Source organism: Syngnathus typhle, linkage group LG17, assembly GCF_033458585.1.
Source record: "Syngnathus typhle isolate RoL2023-S1 ecotype Sweden linkage group LG17, RoL_Styp_1.0, whole genome shotgun sequence".
NCBI classification, from domain to species: domain Eukaryota; kingdom Metazoa; phylum Chordata; class Actinopteri; order Syngnathiformes; family Syngnathidae; genus Syngnathus; species Syngnathus typhle.
The window spans coordinates 3,162,935-3,189,207 of NC_083754.1; the positions used below are offsets into that span (position 1 = coordinate 3,162,935).

General features: G+C 42.1%; 1 protein-coding gene across 1 annotated transcript; it reads left to right on the plus strand.

Moving 5' to 3' along the window:
• The first annotated feature begins 76 nt into the window (after positions 1-76).
• Positions 77-26,174, plus strand: smurf2 (SMAD specific E3 ubiquitin protein ligase 2). Its single transcript, XM_061304179.1, has 19 exons — positions 77-577; positions 13,420-13,458; positions 14,020-14,128; positions 15,453-15,586; positions 17,277-17,342; positions 17,509-17,593; positions 17,681-17,764; positions 17,832-18,046; positions 18,727-18,811; positions 18,914-19,072; positions 19,175-19,222; positions 21,530-21,731; positions 22,776-22,879; positions 22,975-23,089; positions 23,253-23,431; positions 23,717-23,975; positions 24,050-24,251; positions 24,389-24,464; positions 24,587-26,174. Exons 1-19 carry the CDS (start codon positions 526-528, stop codon positions 24,684-24,686), a joined length of 2,313 nt encoding a protein of 770 aa, XP_061160163.1. The 5' UTR covers positions 77-525; the 3' UTR covers positions 24,687-26,174.
• The last annotated feature ends 99 nt before the right edge of the window (positions 26,175-26,273 follow it).

The following is a 26,273-nucleotide window of genomic DNA, read 5'->3' on the forward strand; positions in this document are numbered from 1 at the left end:
ATTGTAATTCATGATAAACCTGAAAGGGGCGTGGTTACGTGTCCTCTTAAAGCGACAGTAAACGGGGAATCACCAACCTTGAAGACACGCTCAGGGGTTGGCGTTGTGCGAGAAGGTTGGAGGTGTTGTGCCACACGCCAGGGGAAATGTTTGGAGCGTTCTCGGCTCTCGTCAGCTCCCAGCAGCCCAGGCAGAAGAGGCAGGGGCAGCCTCCTCAAGTGGGCTACACGCCGGAGGACTCCTCACTTCAACACCCCGCCAGAGGAGAGGACGGCTCCCAGGATGTAACACCGCCTTAAGGAGAACTCATCTCTTTGCAACAGTGCTCCATTCACGATTTTTTCCCCCCTATTAATTTATTTCCTTGACATTTTTTTGCAATGACAGTTTTGTCGACATCCGGGCCACAATACCTTGACTCCATTCTTGTCTAAAACTGGCGGAGAGACTGATAAATCTTGTTCTCCCCCCCTCCCACCTAACGACTCTTTTTGTCCGCGCCGTGAAGGCTGGAACAAAGAGGTGATGTCTAACCAAGGAGTTCGGCGGAATGGACCCGTGAAGCTGCGATTAACAGGTAGGTGATATTGTTTTAAGCCCCGATAAAGTAATGCCGTTACACACAAGCTAGGAGGGCTCTGTCTATTTCCTGGATAGGTGGAACAGTTCCCATGGGCCACGGAGTTGGCTCATCGCCGCTTCACTCTTCCTTTATTTCCACGACATCCGCTCCAATATATTTGAATCTGACATCCGTGCACCCGTTTTGCTTATTGCTCCATTTTGCTATAATTGTTAATGGCAATTGTCGCCACTTAACCAAGCCGTAAGTCCGAGTCGGGTCCCGCAGGAGTCGAAGTCGCTGTGTTGTCACTATTAAGCAAGTCGTTGTTTGGTCATTTGTAAAAATGGGACGATATAAGTTTGAATAAACAGTTATCACATTCTCCGGTGCAGACAGGCCAGCCGTGCTGTCAAACGAGCTCATTTAAAGTTGACTAGCCGGCCGGCATTAGCTTGCTAGTTAGCTCGCTGTTGGCTTTACAATGTTTGTGACATTTAAATCAGTTGTCACCACCGAGGCCCGCATTTAACCCATTTCAGTAGAGGAAGTTAAAACTGGAAATAAGGAAATCAAATGGTTCAAAACAGCATTGGAAATTTAAAAATAATTATAAAAAATAAAAAGTATTGACATTTATATTTACGTTTAAAATGTATGTAGGCCTACCTGTGGATGAAATGAGGTGGATACAACTTTAAATACGGAATATGAGATGTTTAAAAAAAAAAAAAAGTGTTGATATAATCCCACTCACACTCTTGATCACCAACTCCAAAAATGTTGACCCATTTTTGCCTGGTGATGATGTAGTTGTGCTTCCTCCTGCAGACCTGCACACTCTCCCAAAGCTGTTTGGTTTGTGCCTTTTCAACACAAACATCAACGAGGTTTACATGGGAGCTCAGTGTTTTGACTGCGAGAAAGGGGCTGACGGCTTGTCCTTTTTTGATCTACTTCCAGGACCCGACTTGCACCGCATTCCCTGGGAACTGTGTGTATACGTGTTGCAAGTGCCAAGTGAAATATTTAAGCGATGGTGTTTTGTGATCGGCGTAAGTGGAGACAACAAGGGCTGATCTTAATGAGATGGATTAATGACTTGCACGCGTTTGATTGCCAAGTTAACTGCAGGCGTTCGCTTATGTTTACGCTTGTCATAAATCACGCATGCGTAATGAGAGACCTATCAAATATTTGTAATGTGATATGTAGTTTGGAGTGGACTCCAATGCCTTGTTGTTTTTAATACGGTAGAACTTCCCAGGATGGAAGATTATGTAGAAACAATCTATTCCAGGGTGGCGCTTTCGTCATAAAAAAAAAAAACTTTTAATAAATGGATTTACACTGCATGATTGAAGTAGGATAATTTAGATACGTGTCATGGCAGCGTAAAAAAAAAAAAATCAGATATCCTCAGGTCGGAATTGGAACCTATGTCGTGAAAAAGCCCCAAAAAGATCAGTGTTAATTTCTTGCTGCTTGGGTGCTAAGTGGTTTCAGGAGATGTCATGATTCTGATCTCGAAGAAGAAAAAACATGGTGGCATTCCATTCTGATTTTGTTATTAAGGCAGGCCCTTCAGCACAATATTTGAGCAAGCAAGAGCCATTTTACAACCCCGAGAAGTCCATTGGACTGTGAATTAGTTTGTCACCACCGTTGGAGACTGCAATGGTCTCCTGGAATGCCAGGAATGTTAGCCCGCTGTGGAAAATAGAGCAAGCTGGACCTCATAGACCAGCTTTGGTCCTCCTCCTCGGAGTGACACTGCACACCCCGCCACGCTGAGTAACAATACGAACTCACCACCTTTGCCAACTTTGTCTTGTCATCCTGCTGGCGAGCAACCGTGTCGCTTATGCGGAGAAACGCACTGCAGGAAAGGAAGCGCGATGGGAAGGACGACGTCTGGCGCGAAGAGCCAAACCGTGGCCGCACACTGTCATTATGTGCGTCTTTGTTTAGCGCTTGCACAGCTGTGTATATACAAGGTGGATCACACTTTTTGCGCTCTAGTCATGAACCCCGAAAGAGTGTCACTGCATGTTGATGACTCGCACAAACCTGAATTTGTTTCCAACCTGAATGTGAAGGATGCCTCGCTACATCCAAACAGGCCCGTAGCTGTTTGTGCTGGAGGCGGACCTCCTTGTTGACAACCCCCCCCCCCTTCCTTCCACATGTCCATTTCAACCAGATGTCTCAGATGTTTGTCAGCTATTTAAGGGAGGAGATATGTCAGGCAAGCTGCTAAGACAAACAATTGGGGTGAGGTTTTTCTTAAGAGCAGGCTGCCAGGACAGCTGATCACTCCGAAATCATCGAACGGATTAAAAACGGCACATAGGCAAATGTTATCAATCTTCGTGAACTTCTTATCACTGTTTGGTTCTTTTATTGTCACCAAAGATATAGGCCCCATGAGAAATTTAACTTTGGGGATGAATTAATGGCGCTAATTGACTATATAGTTGAAATAAATGGATGAATCGCCAATTATCCAATTCATCGTGTTAAGTTGCGATGTTGATGAGTGGCAACCAGGCTCGAAGTTGTGTAACAAAAATCTACTTAAAAAAATGTGACCGCTTCAAATCGTCTTTTATCGTGTTTTTTTTTCTCTGATTAGCTCAAAGAAATGCCGGAATGTTTTTTAATTCCTAATTAAGATATATGAGAAGTTTTATTAATATACAAAATGGGGATAACATCAAATGTTTTGTAATTTTGGAGGCTTTATTTTTATTTATTTTTCTCGTCTTTAACCGGGAGTCACCACGTGACTTAACCGGCATATGGTTTGCTCATCGGAATTCTTTGGTGTGGTGTGGATCAGCGCTCAGTGCTCCAATCTCAGTGGGATTCCCTTCCCTAGTATCCTCCACTCGCATTCCCACCTCTTCCTCTCTGACTCACTTGTGTTCTTTCCGATTGGAAGCTTCTCCCTTTCTCCAAAAGCGTTGCGAGGATATCAAAGTCTGGTCTGACAGACAGCTCGCAAGTTTCTGCGTTTAGCGCTTCATTCAAGAAGCTAATCTGTTGTGATGGAAATTTGGTTTTAGGATGAAACCCCAAGAGTGCGGCCCGGTCCAAGCGCATGACCCTTCCGATCAAGAGACTTTTGATGTGGTTTTCAATTCCATTCACTCGCTCACAGCTGTATGGAAGCCATTTAAGATGATGCTTCGGGTTCTTCAGACAGGATTCATGCGCGGTGACTGCACCGAGCTGTCATCAACGTCCAAACATTTCCACATTTGCCTTTAATAAGCATATCGTGCAGCGGATGAAAACAACGGAATAATAAAACGGCAGGCTAATGAGCGCCTATTGCACGCCATTTGTAAACATTTTCCTTCTTCCTGCTGAGAGACTCCAGTAACTTTTTAACATTGTTCCATCAATTAATGGACTCTTTTTCTTTCCACCCACCTGAATGAAGACCGCCTCTGTGCTCACACTCCAGTCGCCCTCTAATGTGGCCATTTTTTTCGATTTATGTTAACCCAGAGCGCTGGCAAACTTCTTTAATTACGGCTTATGAAAAATGCAAATGAATATTATACTGATTGATGTAGTGAGTCAAAGAAGGATCGTTATGTCCGAGTCTGCTAATGTGTCTCTTGTCACTCAGTGAAGTTTTATATTTTTTAGTCGAGTTTCAATTTAAGAAGATCCTACGTTAAAAATATGTGACAGTGTCGGAAGCTTTGCCGGTTACTGATTGATCAGTTGAGATTTAGTCGTTTGCTATCACAATCTTTTTACAGCATGGGGCATATTTGATTATAAAGCAAATATTAAGTTCAGAATTTTTTGACATAGAGCAAGTTCTTGCTTCCTTTGTTTACCCAGACGCATTTTATTATTGTAGTCTGCCATGGAAGGTTATTTCACGAACAGTGACGAGCTCCCAATCTATAATTTCAATTTGCCAGCGTGTCCGGTTTGACGAAGGAGAGAAATGTGATATAAATACGTGTGCGTCTGAAACCTGTATAGACGGAGATTGATTCAATTAACTCTGACTTGCGTCAAACAGACGGGGGTCTCTCACGTCTCCAGTGTTACTTACTGGAAAGTGTGCGTGTGCACGCGCGTGTGTCTACGTTGGCGTAGAAGCCGCAAAAAGGCCAACAGCTGACTGGAGACGTCTGTCTGTGTCTGGGGCCCGACGTTTGAGCCCCTTCAGTCGCCAAAAAAGACGGGATCAGACGAGAGTTGTTTATATTCACACCAGATCACCTTTCAAATGGCAACTCTGCGAGAGTTGAACAAATACACTTGCGAATTCCTGCACACAGAAGCAAACGTTAGATTAGAACACTACGGTTTTTTTTTTTTGTGCTCCAGATGTGCCAAAATCCCCAAATAAGCACTGCAACTCATTGCTCAGTCTGGTTAAACGCTCTGCTGCACAGAAAATTGAGAAAAATTTCGTTTTAACTACTATATATAAATTGTAAATTATATGGATATTCTTAATTTGGAGTGTTTTCACACTGGAATGTGCTCATATAGGAGCCAGCGTTGCTTACTACCGTAATTTTCGGACTATAAGTCGCACCGGAGTATAAGTCGCACCAGCCATAAAATGCCCAAAAAAGTGAAAAAAACACATATATATGTATATAAGTCGCTCCTGAGTATAAGTCGCCCCCATATGCCCCTCGCTAGCTCAGCCAGTGCCCTGGAGCCGTTAAAGTCTTATCACTTTTTGAGAATGATGTCAACGGTTAAATTCCGGGCACACGCATGATGTCACGTCTTGTAGCTGTGTGCGATCCACTTCACGCCATGTTCCTGACAACCACCTCCACACTATAGCGCCATCCGTCTATCTCAGTGAGACATCAAACACTAATTCACATTGACTGCTGGTGATGAACACCTCATATCACACAATGACAGGAAGGTGCAAAGGAAAAAAGTCGTGTTCCTCCTGCCTTTGCCATTTGTTTCCTCATCCATTTTCCATTTGAGGGGATCTCTGAAGCTTTCATCTCCGATTATGACATAACTGTCCTGATTCTTAAAGTCTAACACATTCGTTGGCAGTGTAGACAGTAGGAAAGGGGAGAGTGGAATGATGTCATTTTTATTTCTCGAAGAAGTTGCGAAATCATTCTTTGAAACCCAAACTTCCCGGCGCTGGCTCCAGACGGGGCAGTGGCGCGCTCGCTCGGCTTCTGTGCGATCCGCCCTGGCTCCATGACATCAGCGGGGTCAGGGGGAGCCAAAAGTCCAAGAGAGCCACTCAGCTTGGGTCCCGAGCAGCGGCGCAAGCTTGCAGAAGCCCCGAGGCCCCGCTGGGTTCTTCTGCTCGCTGTTTTCGACTTCTCACGATAGCGGCAGCGGTGACGGCACCGTGGAAGACTTTACTCGCCCGGCTGACTTTGCGTTGGGCACGTCGTCGTGCACAAAGTGGAAAGAGAGATTGAAGCAAGAATGCCAATGTGGCATGGTTTCCCACTATTTGGAGCTGAAAATAGTTGGGGCGGACTCCCCTCTTATGCAATGGCAGAGGACTGAATCACAGAGGGGAAAAGGTGACGTGAGATGGGTGAAATGTTCTCACACTAAAAATGTTGCCAGTCGCTAGTCCTCCCCTTATGTGTGTGCGTCGTGAGTTTCCTCGTGTAGTCCAACTGGTTCCTGTTGAACTCCTGAAATGCCAGCATTGTTTGACTTGCGCACCACTTTGAAAACTGGTTTGTTCACAAAGACTTTTTTTTTTAACCAAAAGAATGTCACGTGAAAATGTAACAACTTCCTGCTAATGCTAGAAGCTGGAAGAATTATTTTATATAATACTGGAGAAAAAAAAAAATTAGAACCTCTGAAGTCTTGCATTCAAATTAGGGGTGCTTGATACCATATTTCTTTCGGACCAATACAATATAAATTCTCAAATCTTGAGTCGTTGCCGATACCGATACCAAGTGTCGATACCGCTAGTAATTCAAGCATAACCCCCACCAAAACAATAACATTTTAAATAAAGACCAAAATATTTAATACCGCCATTTTCCTTAAAAATGGCGGCAGCATTAACCTTCTGTATATCCTTAATGATGGATGAACTGAAACCAAATCTTGACGTGGCATTAAGCAATCTCTCATCGGTCGTTTGCTCCACAAGAAAGTCTTCCCAGACAGAACTTCTGAACGTGAGGCCCACAAACTGTCAAAACATCTCCAAGTAACAGCAATGACCACCGTGAATGAACCGCACAAAATGGAAAGCGTAAAATTACAAAGTCATGACGTCGCTGGACGACCATCGGGTGATTATCCGATGCATTTCGCTTGACATTCGATAGCTGAATTTGAAAATATATAATTCATATATGAGAACACGTGTCTGCTTGCGCTTCCCGAGATCTTTCAACACTCCAGCAGGTGCGGAGTGTAATGAATGATGATGATGATTTATGGCTTCTCTAAGTCATGGCCTTTTGCCCTTTGACCTATGATGAAAAGCGATGTAAGGCTATATTGTGTCTTTTCTACGCGACTAGTCAATGTGATTTTGGGCAGCAGATGTCCAAAATATTTTTTTTCCTCTGTCTTCCTTTACATCAGTCTCGGAACGTGTGAGATAAAGCGGCGTCGGATACCTGAGTAATTGTTTGAAACTAGATATTTTCCCCATTTAAAAAAAGAAAAAAAAGATTCTCCCTTTGGTTGCTCTTTGACCAAAGTGATGCATGGCAAGAGTGTGTTACTCTTTTTCCCTCTTCCTGAAGTTCTAAATCTAGCAAATGGCTGATTTTAGAAGCATTCGAAAGTTTCCTGGCACTTAAAAGTTCCATGATGACTTTTGTATATACTCTATGTATGCTCGGAGATCTTATCAGGTTTGCGCATTTCCATGAGAGGATCTGCGAAGAAAGCCAGGTTATTTCCCCATGTCAGTTTGTCACAACCACATTTCCACAGTCCAGTGAAAAGCTGGACAAAGTTTCTGAAATTCTACCCTGTGTCCTTAAGCTCAGCTTTTTAAATGCAGACGGTGTAGGCAGGTCTTTAAAAAGCAAGTCGCTTTTTTTTTTTTTTTTTTGAAGGACCTTCGCACTGCTCCGTCAGAATGAACTGGTGCAGAGGATTTGAGCAAGGTCCTCCACGTCAGTGAAATCTGATTTATAATGTTTAAAATGTAAACAAATTCCCAGACACCATCCTTTTTTTTTTTTTAGATTTCGTGAGTGGAATACGTTTATTGCTATTTAAATATTTTTACTGTGCAGGCAGTTTAGCTAATCTCAGCTGCACTCGCGAGTTTGGTTTTAGCTTCAAGAAAAATTCACAAAATAATAAAATTAACAAAAATAATATTCATTCAGAATACTTGAAACCTCAGCTGACCAGATCGTAGAAAAGAGTACGTTAAAGTTTCTGGTTTTGCCAAAGAAAAAAAAAAAACTGAGCAGCCGTGTCAAAATGAGACGTCGTAAAAAGTTGTCTCCCATCCACCGATATGAAAATCTCTGGATCATCTTCAGGGTATTTAATAATAAAAAAGAATATTAAAGTCCAATATCTATTGAAAAGTTCATAGTCTAGGTTGTCAGCATACATTTAATTCCTCTTTCTGCTTCACAGCACACTGCAGACTAATATAAAAAAAAAAAAAAAACTTCGTTCTTTCCATTTTGATTAAACGTGAATATGAGCTGTCGCTTGTGGCATTAAATTTAATTTCGATTTTGGGAACTCTTGACAGGTACTTTGACTCATGCTTTTACTAGGATTACATTTTGGTCCCAGCAGTTGATGATTTACATTGTGCAGTCTTCAGGATTAAACATTACTGCCATAGGAGATTGATTAGAAGATGGTTTGAAGATTAGCAACAACGGCTCACTCACACAACCATCACTCTCCTTCCTAAGGTAAAGGGAAGTCTTTTGTTTTTAGCTACATGCTCCAAGAATTGGAGTCAAAACATGGACAGAAAAAGAAAAACAGAGGAAAGGTAGCCAGAGTGTGAAGGAGGTGGGAGAGTAATCCTATCCAAAAATGTGTCAGACTGTCTGGGGTGGGTCATCATCACACTGGACCGGAGGAACCAGGTGGTCAGGAAGGGAGGTTCAAAAGGGGTTCAACCTGAACTGGAGATTTGTGTCGTCTCCCACATGAACGCTTCCTCGCAAACACAGGAATGTCTGACATTTTCCAAAAGACCTTCTTTGCTCTCGTTTGACTTTTAGACAGGGAGGGGAATGGTGGAACATTACCAGGCGGGCGTCTCGGTTCCCACCCCCCCCCATTTCCTCCCCCCTCCTAGTCTCCGGTGTAATGGTTAACCACAGAGACTGGAGGCACTTTGAGTCCACTTTTCCTCCCCACTGTGCTCCTCTCTTTTTTTCCCATGCTTCTATGTTAGCGTACAAATGGATTCCCCTGTCTGCTTATATGACCCAAAAAAAAGACTTTTCATCCTTCCGTCTGATGGTTACCATGACAACGCTGACTCCTTTCCAGACATCACATGACCTCTCCCTTCCCAGGTGTTTGGCTTGCGTCTGGCCGAACGCATTGATTTGCCCGCACAGTGGAGGTCTTTGTGCGCCCGTCTAGGGGTGGGGGGGTGGTGGGGGGGCTCAGGCCATCCTCTCCCCACAGGTGGAACTCGGAACTTCAGCCCAAAGGCCCAACTGGAGTGAAAGTGAAAAGCTTTAGCTATCAATCAGTTTATTCCGTTTTAATTGGCTACAAGAAGAAAATGGCTGCCATGCTCGTTTTTTTAAATTTTATTGCCTTATCGTGAATTTCTCACTGGTGCTCATCCCGTCTGGGTTTCGCTGCCTCTTCCCAGTCATTAGTCGGAGGTGCAGTGCGACCGGAATGAGAAACACAGGCAGCACAGAGACACCCTTCTCTCAGTTTTGCTTGGATACTCGCCGTCGCTATGACGACAGAGGATTTCAGATGGGCCGAGATACGAAAGGGTTATTTGATGCTCTTCCGGAGTGTTTTTTTTTTTTTTTTTTTGTGAGAGAAGAGTACGGCGACCTGTGATTTAGAACATCTCGTTCCGAATATTAGGAACCAATATAAGGAAAAGATACGTTGGCTAATTATTGAATACAATTTGGAATTAAGGTGGTCCAATCCCACAAGGTTCCCGCATGTCCTTAAAAAGAATCTTAAAAGTCCTTAAATCATGAATGTAAAAACTCTGACTCACTGTTAATAAAGCACAGACCCAAGAGATGATTGCCCGAGTTTCTTCACGGTAAAATTAAACGTTGCTTATTTTCCTAGTAACGCTCTGTTCTTGACCTATTCGAAAAATTGTACAGAGCAGCCAAGACAGCTGAGCTTGTATCGCTTTCCCGTTTTTTGATGTGCACCATTAAAGGTTTACCATCACGGGTACTCTCTTGTGGCGCCATAGAAACGTGACATCATGCATGACGGCGGTTTTGGAGGTGGATTTTCCCCCTTGGAGATTTTAATTCAATTCCAATTTGTAAAATGTCATGGCTGATATCATTTTTTTGGGTACTCATGTTTTATGCACTCCAATAATTTGCTGCTATCAAACCTTTTGCTGACATCATGTAAATTAAAAAATCCCTAAATAATGACTTTTATTCAATTTGTATTTTCTTGGAATTTTTTTTTTTTTTTTTTTTACCGCCTTTGAACTGAGGCACCATTCTCAGGCATATTTATCAAATGTTCCCGCTGTCTCTTCTTATTTTCTGTCTCAGCACTGTTTTTCTTACGCTGCATGCCCAGACTGGTCACATGTTGATGCTGTAACCCAACTAGACACATTTTTATAATGGATTGGCTCTTAACATATCACTCATGGCACGCTCCATTACCAATGGGAGTACGCTCAAAGCTTTTCCCATGCAAGGCAGGTTTTTTTTATTTTTTTCATGCCACTTTGCATTTGAACCTCACTCATTGCTAAACAATATTGTGATGATGATTAATATGCTGATAGCGCATGTTAGCATGTGTCTGAAATTCTTGTCAACTTAGCTACCGTCTGGGACAGTAGAACCTCACGCCACTCCTCACTGCAGGCAAAAATGCGCAGCCAGTAAATCACACAGCAGAGGCTGTCTGTGTTTTCATTTTTCCTAGATTTCAGTCAGCAAATTCTTTTTTACTTTTATTGCCTTGTAAACTCGCAAGTTCATCTGCCATATAAAGTCCAATCCTGTTTTTGTTCATGCTCAATAATGGTTAAGTGGTGAAGCAAAGTCAAATAATCCAAATGAGGATAAACCTTTGAATGTCTGACGGACATTTTTTTTTTGGCGGTTCTGAAGTTTCAGACTCCCTGCTGCCACTTGTCTTCCTGCGTCGCCCAGTCCGGTGGTTTTCCAGTTCTCAGCTGTAATTCAGCCCTTTATGTTTTCCTAAGAATCCTATATAGGTATAATTTGAGTGTTCTCTTCCTGCGACGTGGGTTGCGGAGGACTGCATATGTTCTCATTGAAGAAAGCAGCTTTTTTTTCAATCCTGACATTTTTTTACATCCACTCCATCCTTCCAATTTCAAAATGACAATGCGACCTGTATTATCGGAAGAACATATTACATTTATTTGCTTAGAGGTGGTTTATTTATGAATTCACTCGAGCCATTCACGCCCCAGAATGAAAATTTCACGGCCCTTTGGTTATGCTGTGTTTATATTATGTTCCCAGTGTCCACGGCAGGCTTGTTAACCCGAACTTTAGTGTGCTGTGGGACCCGGGCCATCTTTGTCTCGATAGTCCAGTATTTTTTTTAAAGTTTTTTTTGTTAAAGTTTTGTCACGGGCTATCGTGTTATTTGTGATGCGTTTTTTGGTCAGCCAACATCTGGGTCTACTTTACACCTGCTGGCACCATACTGACAGACTTATTAGCAAATAAATCTAGATTTATTCGAGACTTTTTAATTTTCCAGATAATCTGACAAAAATTCTGCTCGCCTAAATTCGTCTTTATTGATTTGATCGATGTCAGAATTTATTTAGCTGACTCAGCTATTGCTAACACAAACAAATTTGGCAATTTTAATCCAAAATAAAATGTCATGCTTGTTGTCAATTTATATTTAGATCTGCCTGCCACCTGTTACCTTACCTACACCCATTCGACTTCCCCTCCCTCAAAATCCAAGTGGTTCATTTCGACACACAATCGTCTGTGCGCCTGGTAATAATTAGTTCGATAGATGGAGTTGGATTGAACAAGTCTCCGGCCGGACCGTGTGTGCTTGAGCACGTGCGCGGCTTGTGTGTTCAGGCCGACTGGAAGCAATGTATACCAGATGTTGCAGAAATGAGTTGGTTTCTATGGAACGTAACACATTCCCAGGGATGTTTGCGGAAAGAAATTCTTCCTCATCTGTCGAGCATGTTCTGCGCACAGCTCCAAGAGGTTATGCCGTCTAGTTTAACTCTTCTTTATGGTTAATATATTAACTTAGTCTCTATGTGTATGCACAGTCTGGGTCTTTTTGATGCAGGAAAAAAAAAAAGTCTTGCGCAGATTCCTCAATGTTTCAACTTGACCTCAAATGCAGGCTGATGTATAGTTGTGTGCGTGTCTGAGTATGTGCGGAATGGGATGGAGACTTAGATAAATATGCAGTGGCTGCAGACTGCATGGCTTAGACTGTAGTCTGGCACTATAGGTGTGCCCTTGACTATTTGTGTGAATAAAGTCTGAATACTCCCACCTGCGCATGAGTCGAGCCAAAAAAAACGTAGAATCAATTCACGGAGCTTGTGAAATGGACTCGTCTGGAATTATGAGGTCTGTTAAATGACATACTTTTAATGTAATAGTACAATTTTTTTTTTTTTTGTAAAAATCAAACTTCATGCTAAAGAGGTCGTTGACCTCTGGGCTAAAGGGAAAGCTATTGGAAAGCTATCTACAAGCACATAGGGTTGGTATCAGATAATTCCCTGCTAGCTTGCAGAGGCATCTGTTAGAAGTGCGCTGTTTATTTATTTATACGGATCGTGATTCATCGGGGCACTTAGGGAGGTGCAGTCATTAACAGCGTGTTCACATTTCACATTTGCTCGGGTTAAAACAAACTGTCTTAATGTGATTTGTTTGGGCAAGTGTGAATGCTATCATTTGTACCCTGGTGTGAAGCAAACAAATCGACTCAAGAGTCTTGGTGAGGCCGATTAAAAATTGAATCGACATTTAATACAACACTTTTTTTTTTATCCATCATTGTACAAATAAGGGCCTAAAATGTTGAGACTTATTTTACAAGCCAACCATGATATACTGTTACATTTCTTTGGAATGGTCCTCTGCTTGGTGCCATCGTGAATAATATTTAGTAGGAAATAAATCTCAATCAATGCCCTCCAACGTTATCAGCTCGTTGCGCTTTACAGCACAAAAGTGCCATTCGTTTCCAGACCATTCATCGCTAATAGAAACTAAGCTTGACTCACTGCCCGTAGCTGTTAATCCAGATGCCCAGGTGGTGACGGAGCTTCCTCATTCGTACACACACACACAAGCCCACACACACACATCCCTCATCACACGCCTTTATTTTTTTGTGTCGTCATGGATTTGTGTCAATGTGCCAAGTTCGTAGCGACGTGCTATATCGATTGTGTCCATCTTGTTTCCTGAAGTCTATGAATGTAAATTTCTTTTCTTTTTTTGACTCGTTTTATTCAAGACTGACCGGCGACTATTCCAGAATGATCTTGCTGATTATCACTGTAGACATTTTAGACATGAGTTACTGGCTAGGATTGTAATGATTGTATTGATATACTCAAACATACTATTCGTTATTTGCATTTGAGTAATTCTTATTAATATGCAATCCTCGTTTTTTTTTTTTCATTTCAGTCCTCTGTGCCAAAAACCTCGTCAAGAAGGACTTTTTCCGTAAGTATGAGCCGAACACATCTTTTTTATTTTCTATTTGGTGTTTATTTATAAATGTGATGTTGAGCTATTTTGAAGTGAGCAAATGTGGGTCATGCTGCTTTGATCAAATTCCTGCTTTCCTAAAAATAATTCCTAGTGTCTTGTAACCACTTTTTGAACTACCTGGCCAAGAGAAGGGGGAAAATCTCCCTGGGAAATTGTGCATTTGTTGTCTTTTGTTTTGGTGTGTTTGGGTCAGGCTGTCATGGTGAATGCGCATGTAAAGGTCCAGTGCTCACACTCAGGTGGTTTCTGTGGTCCTCATTCCTGCCATTCCAATACTCCGGAACTGAGCAAACATTGCGTTTTCGGGAGTCAGTAGAGAGCAGCACTGATGAGTTTGTCATCGCTTTTGTCCTGCGATTGTGTGTGTGTCATCATTGAGGGACATTAAATGTCGACTGAAAATTAACGGGACCTGTCATGTGACCGATGAGGAGAAAACTGTCATTCGGATTTCAGTCCTGGTACTTTTCTGACACATGTATTTAATTTTCTGGTCTTTTCCTCTTCCTGTAGGCCTCCCCGATCCTTTTGCTAAGGTGGTCGTGGACGGTTCGGGACAATGCCACTCAACAGATACTGTGAGGAACACACTTGACCCCAAGTGGAATCAGCACTATGACCTGTGAGTTACATGTCACGACCCAAATGAAATTGTAATTTAATGACTTGGAAATTTCGGGCCGTGTTTGAAGTTTCACAATGTTTGTTTCCCTGTTTTAAGTACAGGTCAGTATTCAAAAAGTTCCAGCTGTAAAAGCTCACACGGTTACGACAAGCGATCAAACGATCTAAAAATGTCCCTTGGAAGTGTATTTCATACACAGAAATAGACTGGAGTAGTATTTTCTTCCAATGACTGGAACACGTGCATGTCCACTACATTTACCCTGATCTCCTTTTCCAAAGATGGCTTGTCCTGTGAAAGTAACCTGGAAAAAACACAGGCAGTGAATGTAAGAGTGAAAGTTTCCAATGTTTATCCAACCAACTAGCATAGCCAGCTGCAGAAGAAGCGCAAGTCAAAGTTTGTTTGGTTGCTCGGGTTACCCGCCTTTTTTTTTTTTTTTTTTACATCGCTGATATATTATCTGCTCATGTCACATTTGACTTTTAGAGGGGGAAAAGTCGTGTGTATGTATTTACATTTTAAGAGTTGGAAGGAGACAGACACAGGCTTAGCATAAATCCGTTGGGATTTGCTGCCAATGGTTATCTTGAATATACACCCTCTTAACTCTCATCTTTAATCCCAATTTAATGGAGGAGAGGTTTTATTCAACCGATCAGCCCAACGAGATCTGCGGCCTTAAATTATACTCCCACCTGTTGTCCTACTTCAGTCTGTCTGTCATAAAACTACTGGCACAGTTCAATCTGGCACAAGTACACCAATAAGTCTCGTTGCATAAATGTCAGTCAACCTGATTAATCGAGGGCTGCTAAATTTGCCACGGGATTCACTCGCTTAATTCAAAAGTCACAGTCTGTCACTAATGCTGCACTTTGTCATCATTACAATTAATATTTGTGTTGTAGGGCATAAATATAAAATCAATCATATAATTGTGTCGTTAGATACATGGCTGTATAATATATCATTTCATGATATGTTGCGTATGACGGAGACTTTACTGTACTTCCCTCCCGCCATGTGTGTGTGTGACCTCGCCGCACTCTCACATCGCACACCAGACAGGCATTTGGCATTGACTCAAAATGTCCAGACGTCTTACTCACAGACCATTGTTTCATATCCCTTTTGGTAACGATCATTATAGTGGGATCCCCTTCTGTCACTTCTCCAGAAGTTTTATTTAGAAGGGGTGTCAAAACATGTTTTAATCTCATTCATAGCTTCACCTGATAAAATAAACAGTCAAGTGGTAGCTGGAAACGAATACAAGGTGATGGAAAGATATTTTCGTGTATTTGTATTTTCGTCTCAGATACATCGGGAAATCGGATTCCATCACCATCAGTGTGTGGAACCACAAGAAGATTCACAAGAAGCAAGGAGCTGGTTTCCTGGGATGCATTCGCCTTTTGTCCAACGCTATCAACCGCCTTAAAGACACGGGCTGTAAGTTTTGATGATGTCATCCAAAGCAAATTCCTAACCGTTAAATCTGCTCCATTATTAGCTAATCAGTGCTAACGGGAGTGCGCTGTTAAAACAAGTGTGGACGTAGTTGCCGTTACAAGTCAACTAAAATAACAACCCCAGGTTAAATGCTACATAGAGCGCTGTCACGTCTAACTCATTCGCTCAGACAAAAGCCAGACCCGGGTCTAAATGGGGGCCGACCTTCAAACCACATCACCCCGTCATTACGCTGAAATTGGCTGGTCAGAAGATGCTAACCGGATTAGCTTTGTTTTAAGCGATGGATCTGGAATGGAAGTCCAATATAGTGTTTCAACACTACAGTAAAGAAGCGCAACCCTAAATTCAGAGCGACTGTAGTCTCAAATTGAATTGAAAGGGCTTGTTTTCCTCGAGTGACAGACGAAACCCGAAGCTTGTCTTGCAGCTGTGAGTGGTTACCTCGACTGCATTTCCTTCTCTTGGCCTAATCCTCAACCCCCATTAGTTTCCTCCGCAGACTGGCAACATTGAAAGAGACAAGGAGAGTGTGGGGACTCGCCTCCCCTCATGTGTCTGCTGATCCAGACAAGCGGTCATTTCACGCAGACTAGCTCTCTTGTTTTTGCTCGACATGCATTTTAAAAGAATGCTACGTTTGTCCCATCCCTCACACCGGGGCTGTGAAACTCTGTCACATCGTAGTCGTCGTTTCCTTCAGAGGGCCATGACTGTCAACGTCTTTACAGTAAAAGTAAAAGCAGTCAAAACTTTTTCAATTTTTTTTTTGAAAAGATGAATGGTACTAATAAGTTTTAGAAGTGAAAACAATTAGTATTGACACATGAAGTCTTGGCGGGCCACATAAAATGATGTGGCGGGCCGCATCTGGCCCCCGGGCCTCGAGTTTGACACATTGGCTTCAATTTAACATTTGCGTCAAATTGTCTCATTTGAGTATAATCTCAAAGCATTCTTCCTGTTCATTAAAAAAAAAAAAAAAAAATGCCGCAATGTGAATGAGCACATTCCTGCAAACATCTTTGTTTGTGTCTCTGTGGCTGCTGACCTCCCGCCAGCCTTGTAATGGTTTGACCATTGCCTGTTTTGGTCCTTGTTTAGTCTAGACAGACATCCTGGGCTGATCTACATGACACCCAGACAACAGAGAAGAGATAGTGGCCATTTTCATGTCTGCAGGCAACATGGACTTTTTTTTTTTGTTTGTTTGTTTTTTCCCCCCCCCCCCCCTTCCTCCCTTACGTGTGTGTGTGCGTGTCGCTGTCTCTATCTCAAATTCCAGTCTTGAAGAACTTCTGACAAAGAGTTTCCAGACTGGGCAATAGTTCATACCCGTTCTGCGACTGAGCGGAATAGTGCAGGCTTTGTATTGACATTTGTCAAATATTTGACCTTTGCATTTGAACTGATGCCTGCTCGGTCCGATTTTACAGCCTGTGGCCATGGGAGCATCTGTTTCGGGACACCCTCAATATGTGGCCTGCAGACAGATGGAGAGATACATTTCATAAGCCTGTTACTGAGATCTCGAGGGAGACGATGACGCTTCTTCATTTATTACTGTTTACATGTATGAAAGCGATGAAGCGTCGTCTCCTCTCCCATCTGATCTTTCCAACTCTCATTTCCTGTTGTCTCTCTAATGCATTTGTGTCCCCTTCCACAGACCAGAGACTAGACTTGAACAAACTGAGTCCAAATGACAGCGACACAGTCCGAGGTCAGATCGTGGGTAAGTTCACAAGGAACCACAAACAAGGATCAGATCACAGAATCAAATCAAAATGTGTTTTCGTATTGGCGAAGTCTGTGTGCCGATATAACGTAACTAGACTCGCGCTATAATTTGTTGTCTACTAATTCCAACATGTGCATCTGTCTGCCATGTGTCGCTTCAGTGAGCTTGCAGTCCAGAGATCGGATAGGCACAGGAGGCCCAGTGGTAGACTGCAGTCGACTTTTCGACAACGATCTTCCAGACGGGTGAGTCTCTTATCATCCGAGGAGACGATACATGAAATGTGGAAAGTCACATCGCTCACCGCTGCGCACGTATGTTTGTGATGCCAGCTGGGAGGAGAGGAGAACGGCATCTGGACGAATCCAGTACTTGAACCACATCACACGCACCACACAGTGGGAAAGGCCGACAAGGTGAGGTTTCATTGAAATCCTCGATAAGCTTTTTGAATTGATTTATTTGCTCTGTTGCGTCTCTCAGACCCGCATCCGAGTACTCAAGCCCCGGTCGGCCGCTTAGCTGCATCGTGGATGAGAACACACCCATTAGCACAAACGGCGCCACGCCCACTACGGCGTTGCCACCAAATGGCGGTGACCAGCGGGCCCAGGAGAGGCGCGTTCGGTCCCAGAGGCACCGCAACTACATGAGCAGAACACACCTGCACACACCGCCAGACCTCCCGGAGGGCTATGGTAACAATTCTTCAATGGATCGACAACTCATCGGAATGAATCGGCAGCTATTTTATTCATCGGTGAATTGTTGAGAGCTCTTAAAATGGTGCAAATTCATTTTCAGACACCAAACTGAATCAAAATCTATTTATGTTTGCGCATTTCCTCTTCCTTTATATTGTCATGCTCTGGTATTTCTTTTGCACTTCTACGATGAATCCAGTCGTCACGTAATTGTATTGTACTAATTGCTCCACTCCTTCCTCAGTAAAGCCGCCAGTCTGAGCCCTTCATTCAATCCACAATCTCTCACACAAGGAGCCTGCAATACTGGCTCCATTCTAATTGAATTGATCTAGCTGTTGAAGTCTGGCTACTGCAATTTGCTCCCCTCCCCACATCTTTTTTTTTTTTTTTTTTGCACGTACTCCAACAATCGCACACATTCATATAAAAAGTAAACATACACAGCAGCTGCAGTCCTCCACACATCTTTGGGAGATTTGTTTATCCTCCCGGGATCTTTCTGCACCGGGGCTTTGGAGCCAGAGCTGTAGAAGGATATCGTAGCCTTGTGTTTGAGATTTAAGAGGCTTCCTATCTTCTCTGGGTTTGCCTTATTCTCCGATGAATCTTCAATTTAGCTGCTTTTGGATACTAATTGAACTGACCGCTTTTTTTTTTAAATCATTTTACAGAACAGAGGACCACGCAACAAGGCCAAGTGTACTTTCTTCACACTCAGACAGGTGTCAGCACATGGCACGACCCCAGAGTACCCAGGTATGTGACCTCTGGGACTTATGGCATCATCACGTCAACATGACAGTCGAGGAAATAGATTTTTTTATTTCGGCATGTGTTGTTGTTTTTCTTCTGTCACAGAGATTTGAGTAATGTGAATTGTGAGGAACTGGGTCCGCTACCTCCCGGATGGGAGATCCGCAACACGGCGACAGGGAGAGTATACTTTGTGGACCACAACAACCGAACCACACAATTCACCGACCCACGCCTCTCTGCTAACTTACACCGAGTCCTTAAGTGAGCTTTCACCTTATTATTGTGAAATGATTCAAGAGTTATTTTTCAAATGTGGTTTTGTTTTCTTTCCTGGATTCAATTGTCTTTGTTTTGCATTTACAGTCCAAGTCCGAATGGCTCACGAGGAGGCATTGAAAGTCAGAATGTGAGGTAAGATTAGTTTTTTTTCTTCATTCCAGGAAGCACCCCGTTGCACACAGCCACTCATTCGCTCCATTTTTTTTTTTCCACTTCCACACTAACATGCGCCTTGTAGCGTTTCAGATCATAAAGGCATTTTTAGCAGGCTATTCGTCACGTCGCTGGCGTTGGCTAGTCATCTGACGAACAACGACTATAGCTTACATCCAGGAAATAGCACATGAATGTAATACCCAAGTCTGTTAATGAATTGTGCGTTTGAGTCACTCTTTATGCATGGGGTTTATGGTCCAAGTCTTTGAGCAGGGCCCAAACACATGTTCAGAATGTCTTTGCCTACGCAGCTGTCCAAACACCTACTGTGCTGTTAACGGCCGGAGATTTTGCCCAGCGGCCTTTTGCTTCGCGAAGATGGAGCGAGCGGTGGACGGGTGCCTTGAAGGGCCTCCTCTGCCTGACCTCATTCCTCCTCTGTGCAGGGACGGAATGCATTGCAGAAAGAGATCCGGTTTCTTCTTTTTCCCCCTTTCACAGGGATCAAAGAACATGCTGGCATTTTCGACTTTTTTTTTTTTTTTTATCTGCCTCCCTATAAAGTTTTAAAAACCTATTTTGGATTATAAAAAATATCTTGGAATTATTATTTTTTTTAAATTATTATTATTATTGAATTGTGCAGTTAGTCGCTTATTGCATTTTGCTCGAGATTACCAAATGATTGATTCAACCTTTACTTGACTGCTCAAATTGGTGAAGCGGTTATTGCAGAACACAAGCGTTTAGAAACGTTACGATATTAGGAAATATGTGATATCTGGAAAAGATATCAAGCGTCGTGGAGTTCCATCAAGACATCTGCCTTTTATCAATTTAGGGATTCCACCCCCCTCCCCTCCCTCCTCTTCCGTCATACCACAAAAATGTTTGATATACTAAGTCTGTCAAATTTGTCGTTTTTAATGCTGCTTTTTATTTCAATGAGATTTTCTCTGAGCATCCAGCAAGGACTTTTTTTTTTTTTTTTTTTGCTACAGCTTCGATTTTCCGCATAATGTTACAAACTTTTCAGTAACTGAATATACCGACATCAAAAGTTATCTCCCACAAGGGTTTAAATTTATAGTATAGCGGACTGTGAATGTTTTTTTGGTGACGTGTCGCAGAAGCAATTGTCTGCAGAGTTCTTCTCGCTAGGAAAAAGAGAAGTCGGAATTTTGTGATGAGGAGAGTCTAGAGGTGAAAGTGCAGGAGTCGTCGAGACGCTTTGCGACTTTTCTCATCCTTCCCCTCCCACCCTCCGAGATGTCTACTCAATTTTGAACGGTGTCAGGCGAATGCCCTTCCTACTTCCCATCCCTCCCTGAGAGTCTAGTCTGCAGGAAATAAAAGGGATTGGAGAGGAGTTGTTGAAAGTCCTTTGGGGCCCTGTGGCTTTCTGGGCTAACAGGAAGTGATTGAAAAGCCTAACTCAATTCAACTTGGCAGACACTACAAACTAAGCAAACTTGTCAATGTGATTATGGATAACGCAGGCCATTAGAAGGATACTTGAGAGCAATTGTGGGCCAATTTTAACCTCTGTCAACTGCAGCCTGTCTGAGTTTGTCTTGAACTGTTATGAAAATATTTTTTTTACGACCTTCGCAGTCACACTGAGCGATGAGCTTTTTACGAGACTGCTCAGAGTTCTGCTTGCTTGCTACTACCCCCCCCCCCCCCCCCCACAGAATTGCAAAATCCCATTATGGAAATGCTTCTATCTCACAAGGTTCATTTGATTTTAGATGTAAGGCCTTAGACTAATTCCAAAGTTAAATATCTTTTATTACCCCACTTTGCATTCATCGGTCTAAAGGTCGGTCATTTTGAAATGGGGAAAACAAAGCGATAGCGTTCCATAAACGTTGTGGATCTATTCAATTTAGGTTCAAGAGGTAACTATTGATCAAGTGTAGCGGGCATTTCCATTCAATAATTTCAAATATCACCACTTACAAGCTGTTTGTAGCTGTGGGTTATTATTTAAGAGACATTTGTTTGGGAATGTTTGTCTACTAAAGTTCCAATTCAGCATTTAAATTCTGTGCAAACTATATAAAGACTGAAATAAAAATAGATATGTCCACTATAGAATTTTCACTTTATACGTCCATTTTTGTAGATTACATTTTTATTGAAAAGTGTCCTGTTTAGGGGTTGTAGCACCACCTCTTGGTTCGGCATGGAATTACGTTGCCATCTGACCAAGTTGCACCCTAAATGTGTCCATAAAGATACACAAGTCTTCTATAAAATTGTCTTTCTTGTGCCCATTAGTCGTCAGAACCCGTTGAAGGATCAGGTCCAGCAGACTCTGGTGTCCACAAGTCACCTCCAAGAGGAAGCAGAGTGTCTCACGGTGCCCAAGTACAAGCGAGACCTAGTCCAGAAACTCAAGATCCTTCGACAGGAACTCTCTCAGCAGCAGCCTCAAGCTGGGCATTGTCGCATTGAAGTATCCCGTGAGGAAATATTTGAGGTGAGGGAATAAGATCAATTATGTTGTCATTATCATATCAGCTCACAAAGGGATTATAGGAAATGTTGACATTAATTAATTATGATATTTTTTTTTTCAACGCAAGATCTGCTCTTAGTTAACTGTTCCAAGTTATTTTTAAATTCACTCGAGTTATGTGAATGTTTTACCTCCATTTTTTGTGTACTCCCATAAACATTGCCCGCTGGCAGTTTGACTGTGACACACACACACACACACACACGTGAAGACTTTTCTGTTTCCAATCTAAATCCGACCTCTCTCCCCCAAGTTGCTCAATGTTTCTACGAGGTGCGGGGCCTTTATCAGCGCAACAACACCTGCAACAGACTACACGACCCTCATAAAATATGCACTGGAATGTGCTGGAACAGCCATGTCTGTTAATCTGAACCAAGACATTTTTGTTGGCTGATCTCACACAGCGAGACAGGCGGGCGGTCGGTCGGGCAAAGGATGTTTTAAGGTTGCGCAAGACTCCAAATCATCTCAAGCGCTAACTCATGACTGAATGGGCAAGTGTTATTCCGTGGGCTGTCAGAGCCTTCTAAATGTGTATTTTTTGGTGTAGATAAGATGCTCCCCCTCACAGCACCTCTAAGCCTCATCTGAAGGCTAGAGTGGAACGTGGCGGTGTTATTACAGCCTTCCGACTGTGTTTGTTAGAACTGCCCCTAATCCACTTTTAATGGACCCTGCCCTTAATACGTGAGCAGTCTGCACATGGGATGAACACCAATTACACTGGAGCGGCAATGAACTAATTGGTCTATACGGGAGAGTGCGACAGTGCAGGACTTTCGGCCTTTTCAATAGATTTTTGTTGGTCTTGTTCGTTTTAGTTGGCCAGTAAAAAATAAAAATAATTTAAAAATATATATATATATATATATTGTTTAATTTTATTATTTTTTTATAAATTAACAACCCTAACTGAAGTGGATGATTAACACATTTTTTATATTATTTTAATGTCTTTTTTTTTTTTAATTTCCTTAATGAGATTGCGTCATTGCATTACAGGAATCCTATCGACAAGTGATGAAGATGAGGCCAAAGGACTTATGGAAAAGGTTAATGGTGAAATTTCGGGGAGAAGAAGGACTTGATTATGGTGGAGTGGCCAGGTAGGAAAGATTAAAAACAAAAGTGCAATACCAGCCTTGTCCCAAATATAAGTACAATATGTTCTTGACGTTCTTTGTTTTGTTTCTCTGCCCAGGGAGTGGCTCTATCTATTATCGCACGAGATGTTGAACCCGTACTACGGCCTGTTCCAGTACTCACGTGATGACATCTACACGCTGCAGATTAACCCAGACTCTGCAGTCAACCCTGTGAGTCATGCACAAAACATGATTTAACCTCTCGCTTCATTGCTACTGAAAGAGTGTATGTAATCTTTGCAAATATCTAAATAGTACCTTTAAATGACACTGCAAGAGATAAGGAAGTTTCCATTTGGTAAAGATATGTGTGTGTGTGTGTGTGTGTGTTTAGGAGCACTTGTCGTACTTCCATTTTGTGGGCCGTATCATGGGGATGGCAGTTTTCCATGGCCACTACATTGATGGAGGATTTACCTTACCATTCTACAAACAACTCCTCGGTAAACCCATCACCCTGGACGACATGGAATCTGTCGACCCGGACCTCCATAACAGTCTCGTCTGGATCCTGTAAGACACAATTTGTTGGAAAAAGGCATCGCTGTGAATTAAAAGTTGAATTCAACTCACTATAAACAACATTTTTGCACACATTTGATGATATGAAACAAAAGCCTTGACTAGCCTTGTCTGCTGGATGACAGCACCCCCTAGAGTTTATTATGGAGCAAAGTTTTGGAATCTGATAATGAAGACAAAATGAAGCAATTTGTGCCATAGTTTTGATGTTATATTAGAATAACTTCTTTCTGTGATCAACTTTATATGGTAATTGAATCTGTCATGGCTCCTCAGGGACAATGACATCACAGGCGTGTTGGACCACACCTTCTGTGTAGAACACAATGCCTACGGGGAGATCATCCAGCATGAGCTCAAGCCAAATGGAAAAAGTATCCCCGTCACTCAGGACACAAAGAAAGAGTACGTCCGCCTCTACGTCAACTGGCGCTTCCTGCGCGGCATCGAGGCTCAGTTCCTCGCTTTGCAGAAGGGCTTCAATGAAGTCATCCCCCAACACCTATTGAAGGCTTTTGACGAGAAAGAGCTTGAGGTACTTTCCCATCGTCATGTCAGTCAAGTGGGAGTGGCAGCTCAAAAACTTGTAAAATGTTCTTCTTTCCACAGCTGATCATATGTGGCCTGGGTAAAATTGACATCAATGACTGGAAGTCCAACACACGGCTCAAACATTGCACTCCAGATAGTAACATTGTCAAGTGGTTCTGGAAAGCTGTGGAGTTTTTTGATGAGGAGCGAAGAGCCCGCCTACTACAGTTTGTCACAGGTTCTTCTAGGGTTCCACTGCAGGGCTTCAAAGCTCTCCAAGGTAAAGTAAGAGCAATGATGAGAAGATTGGAGTGTTTGTTTTTGAAACATTTATGTTTCAAACATCTGGTTGATTGACTCATATGAAAGTCAATAAAAATATCACATTGGGTCCTCTTGGGTTTTTTTTCAATGTAGGTGCTGCTGGTCCACGGCTATTCACCATCCACCAGATCGATGCTAACACCAACAACCTCCCCAAAGCCCACACATGGTGAGAAAAATATTCTTAATATAGAATAAATGTTGACACGGTTTGAAATAGCCAACGTTGCAATACTCCTCTCCATTCACAAGAACTTGCAAAGTTAAAATCATCTTCTCCTGTTTTGCCAGTTTCAACCGGATCGACATTCCTCCCTATGAAAGCTACGACAAACTATATGACAAATTGCTGACCGCCATCGAGGAGACATGCGGCTTTGCTGTGGAGTGACACAGCGCAACAAACAGCTGAAGTTTGATCCTGCCTCTTTTTTTACACACACACACACGCGCGCATCAAACACTTTTTTTTGTTATTAGCAACGACAACAAAAAATATCTGCAGCTGCTAATAAGTCAGACTATTATACTAACTCGTGGAACATGCAGGATTCTCTGGCTCTTCCTCTTTTTCTATGTTAAGCATTTTTTAAAATATCGACTATTCCATGTAGCAAGGATCACTCTGAACTGCAGATACAAAACTGGTGTATTAGCTACAGTACAGGGTCATTTAATGAATGGTTACCGTAACCACTTAAATCTCGATATGGAGTGTGCCTTGGACTGATGATGCCCGGCCAACGGGGAGACCGCGGATGCAACCATGAGACTGAATTTGGCAGACAGATTTCTATCGCTCTCCAAAGACAGCAGCAAGGACCCCAATGAGTCGCTGCACAAGCTGCATTCCCATCGTCTCTCAGTTTGTTTGAACGTGTCAACATGAACAAAGTGCTTGCAATGTGTTATTTTTATATAAGTAACGGGGGAAAATGGAGGAAAAGGACATTTCTAATATATCTAATTTATTGCTGATACATCTCCCCATTCTTTTATTTCAGGAAAAAAAATGTTACTGTTTAAATTATTAAAAAAAAAATAGTAGAAAGATTATTTCCATGCAAAGATGACAGTATTTTAGTTTATTTAACACAACTCTCATCTTAAAGGCTTTCCAATCGCAAACACACAAAATAGCTTTTTTTGAATTTTTGTTAAACTGAGCAGACCCTTTAAAATCCACTCTGGCATAACTGTTGCATATCTGAATACTCGGTTGGACCCTGCTATACTGTTCTATTAATAATGTTCCATTTGTGAAGTTGTTTTCAACCATCCAGCATAAAATTCTTGAATGTTTTCTAAAAGATGCTGTATAGCAATCCCTCTGACCGTGGACTGTTCTTAACATTTGCATAAACTGAAGAAAAAAATAAATCAACTGTTGTTCTTTATTGTAAACAAGTGTATGCAAAGTGACAAGTGTCCTCACATGGTGCTTTGTACAGTCAAAATATATTGTTCATATGTGGATCAAACAACCTGTAATTTATGTTTAATTTAATTAGAAATGGATTTTGTCAAAATGGAGGGGGTGAGTTGCACAAAAGGTTGCATAAAGGGCATATTCATCCACTGAGCAGTCCAGTGCACAAATGGATAGATCACTCTTCCTTTCGTACTTTACTCAATGCCGTCTCATTGCTGCCTCTCACTGAAGAATTGAAGTTCTTATCAAACCAGAAAAGGTTAAGCGATGCAGCTCTTTTTAGATTTTTTTTTTAGCATGATCCACTAGGACTATTATCTCTCCTGGCTGACTGATGCAATTTGATGTATGTAACACTACCATTTTGTAAGAGTATTTTATTTTTGTGTGTAATGAGTTGTAATTAAACTTGCCTTTGTCTAACAATGTAGGGCCTTGTACAAAGAAGTACTGTCTTTTTTACTTTTTTTTTTTAACTTTTTGGTTTTAATGGGAAAATTATTGACTATAAATTTAGGTAGTTTGTGTTACGCAGATGTGAAAACA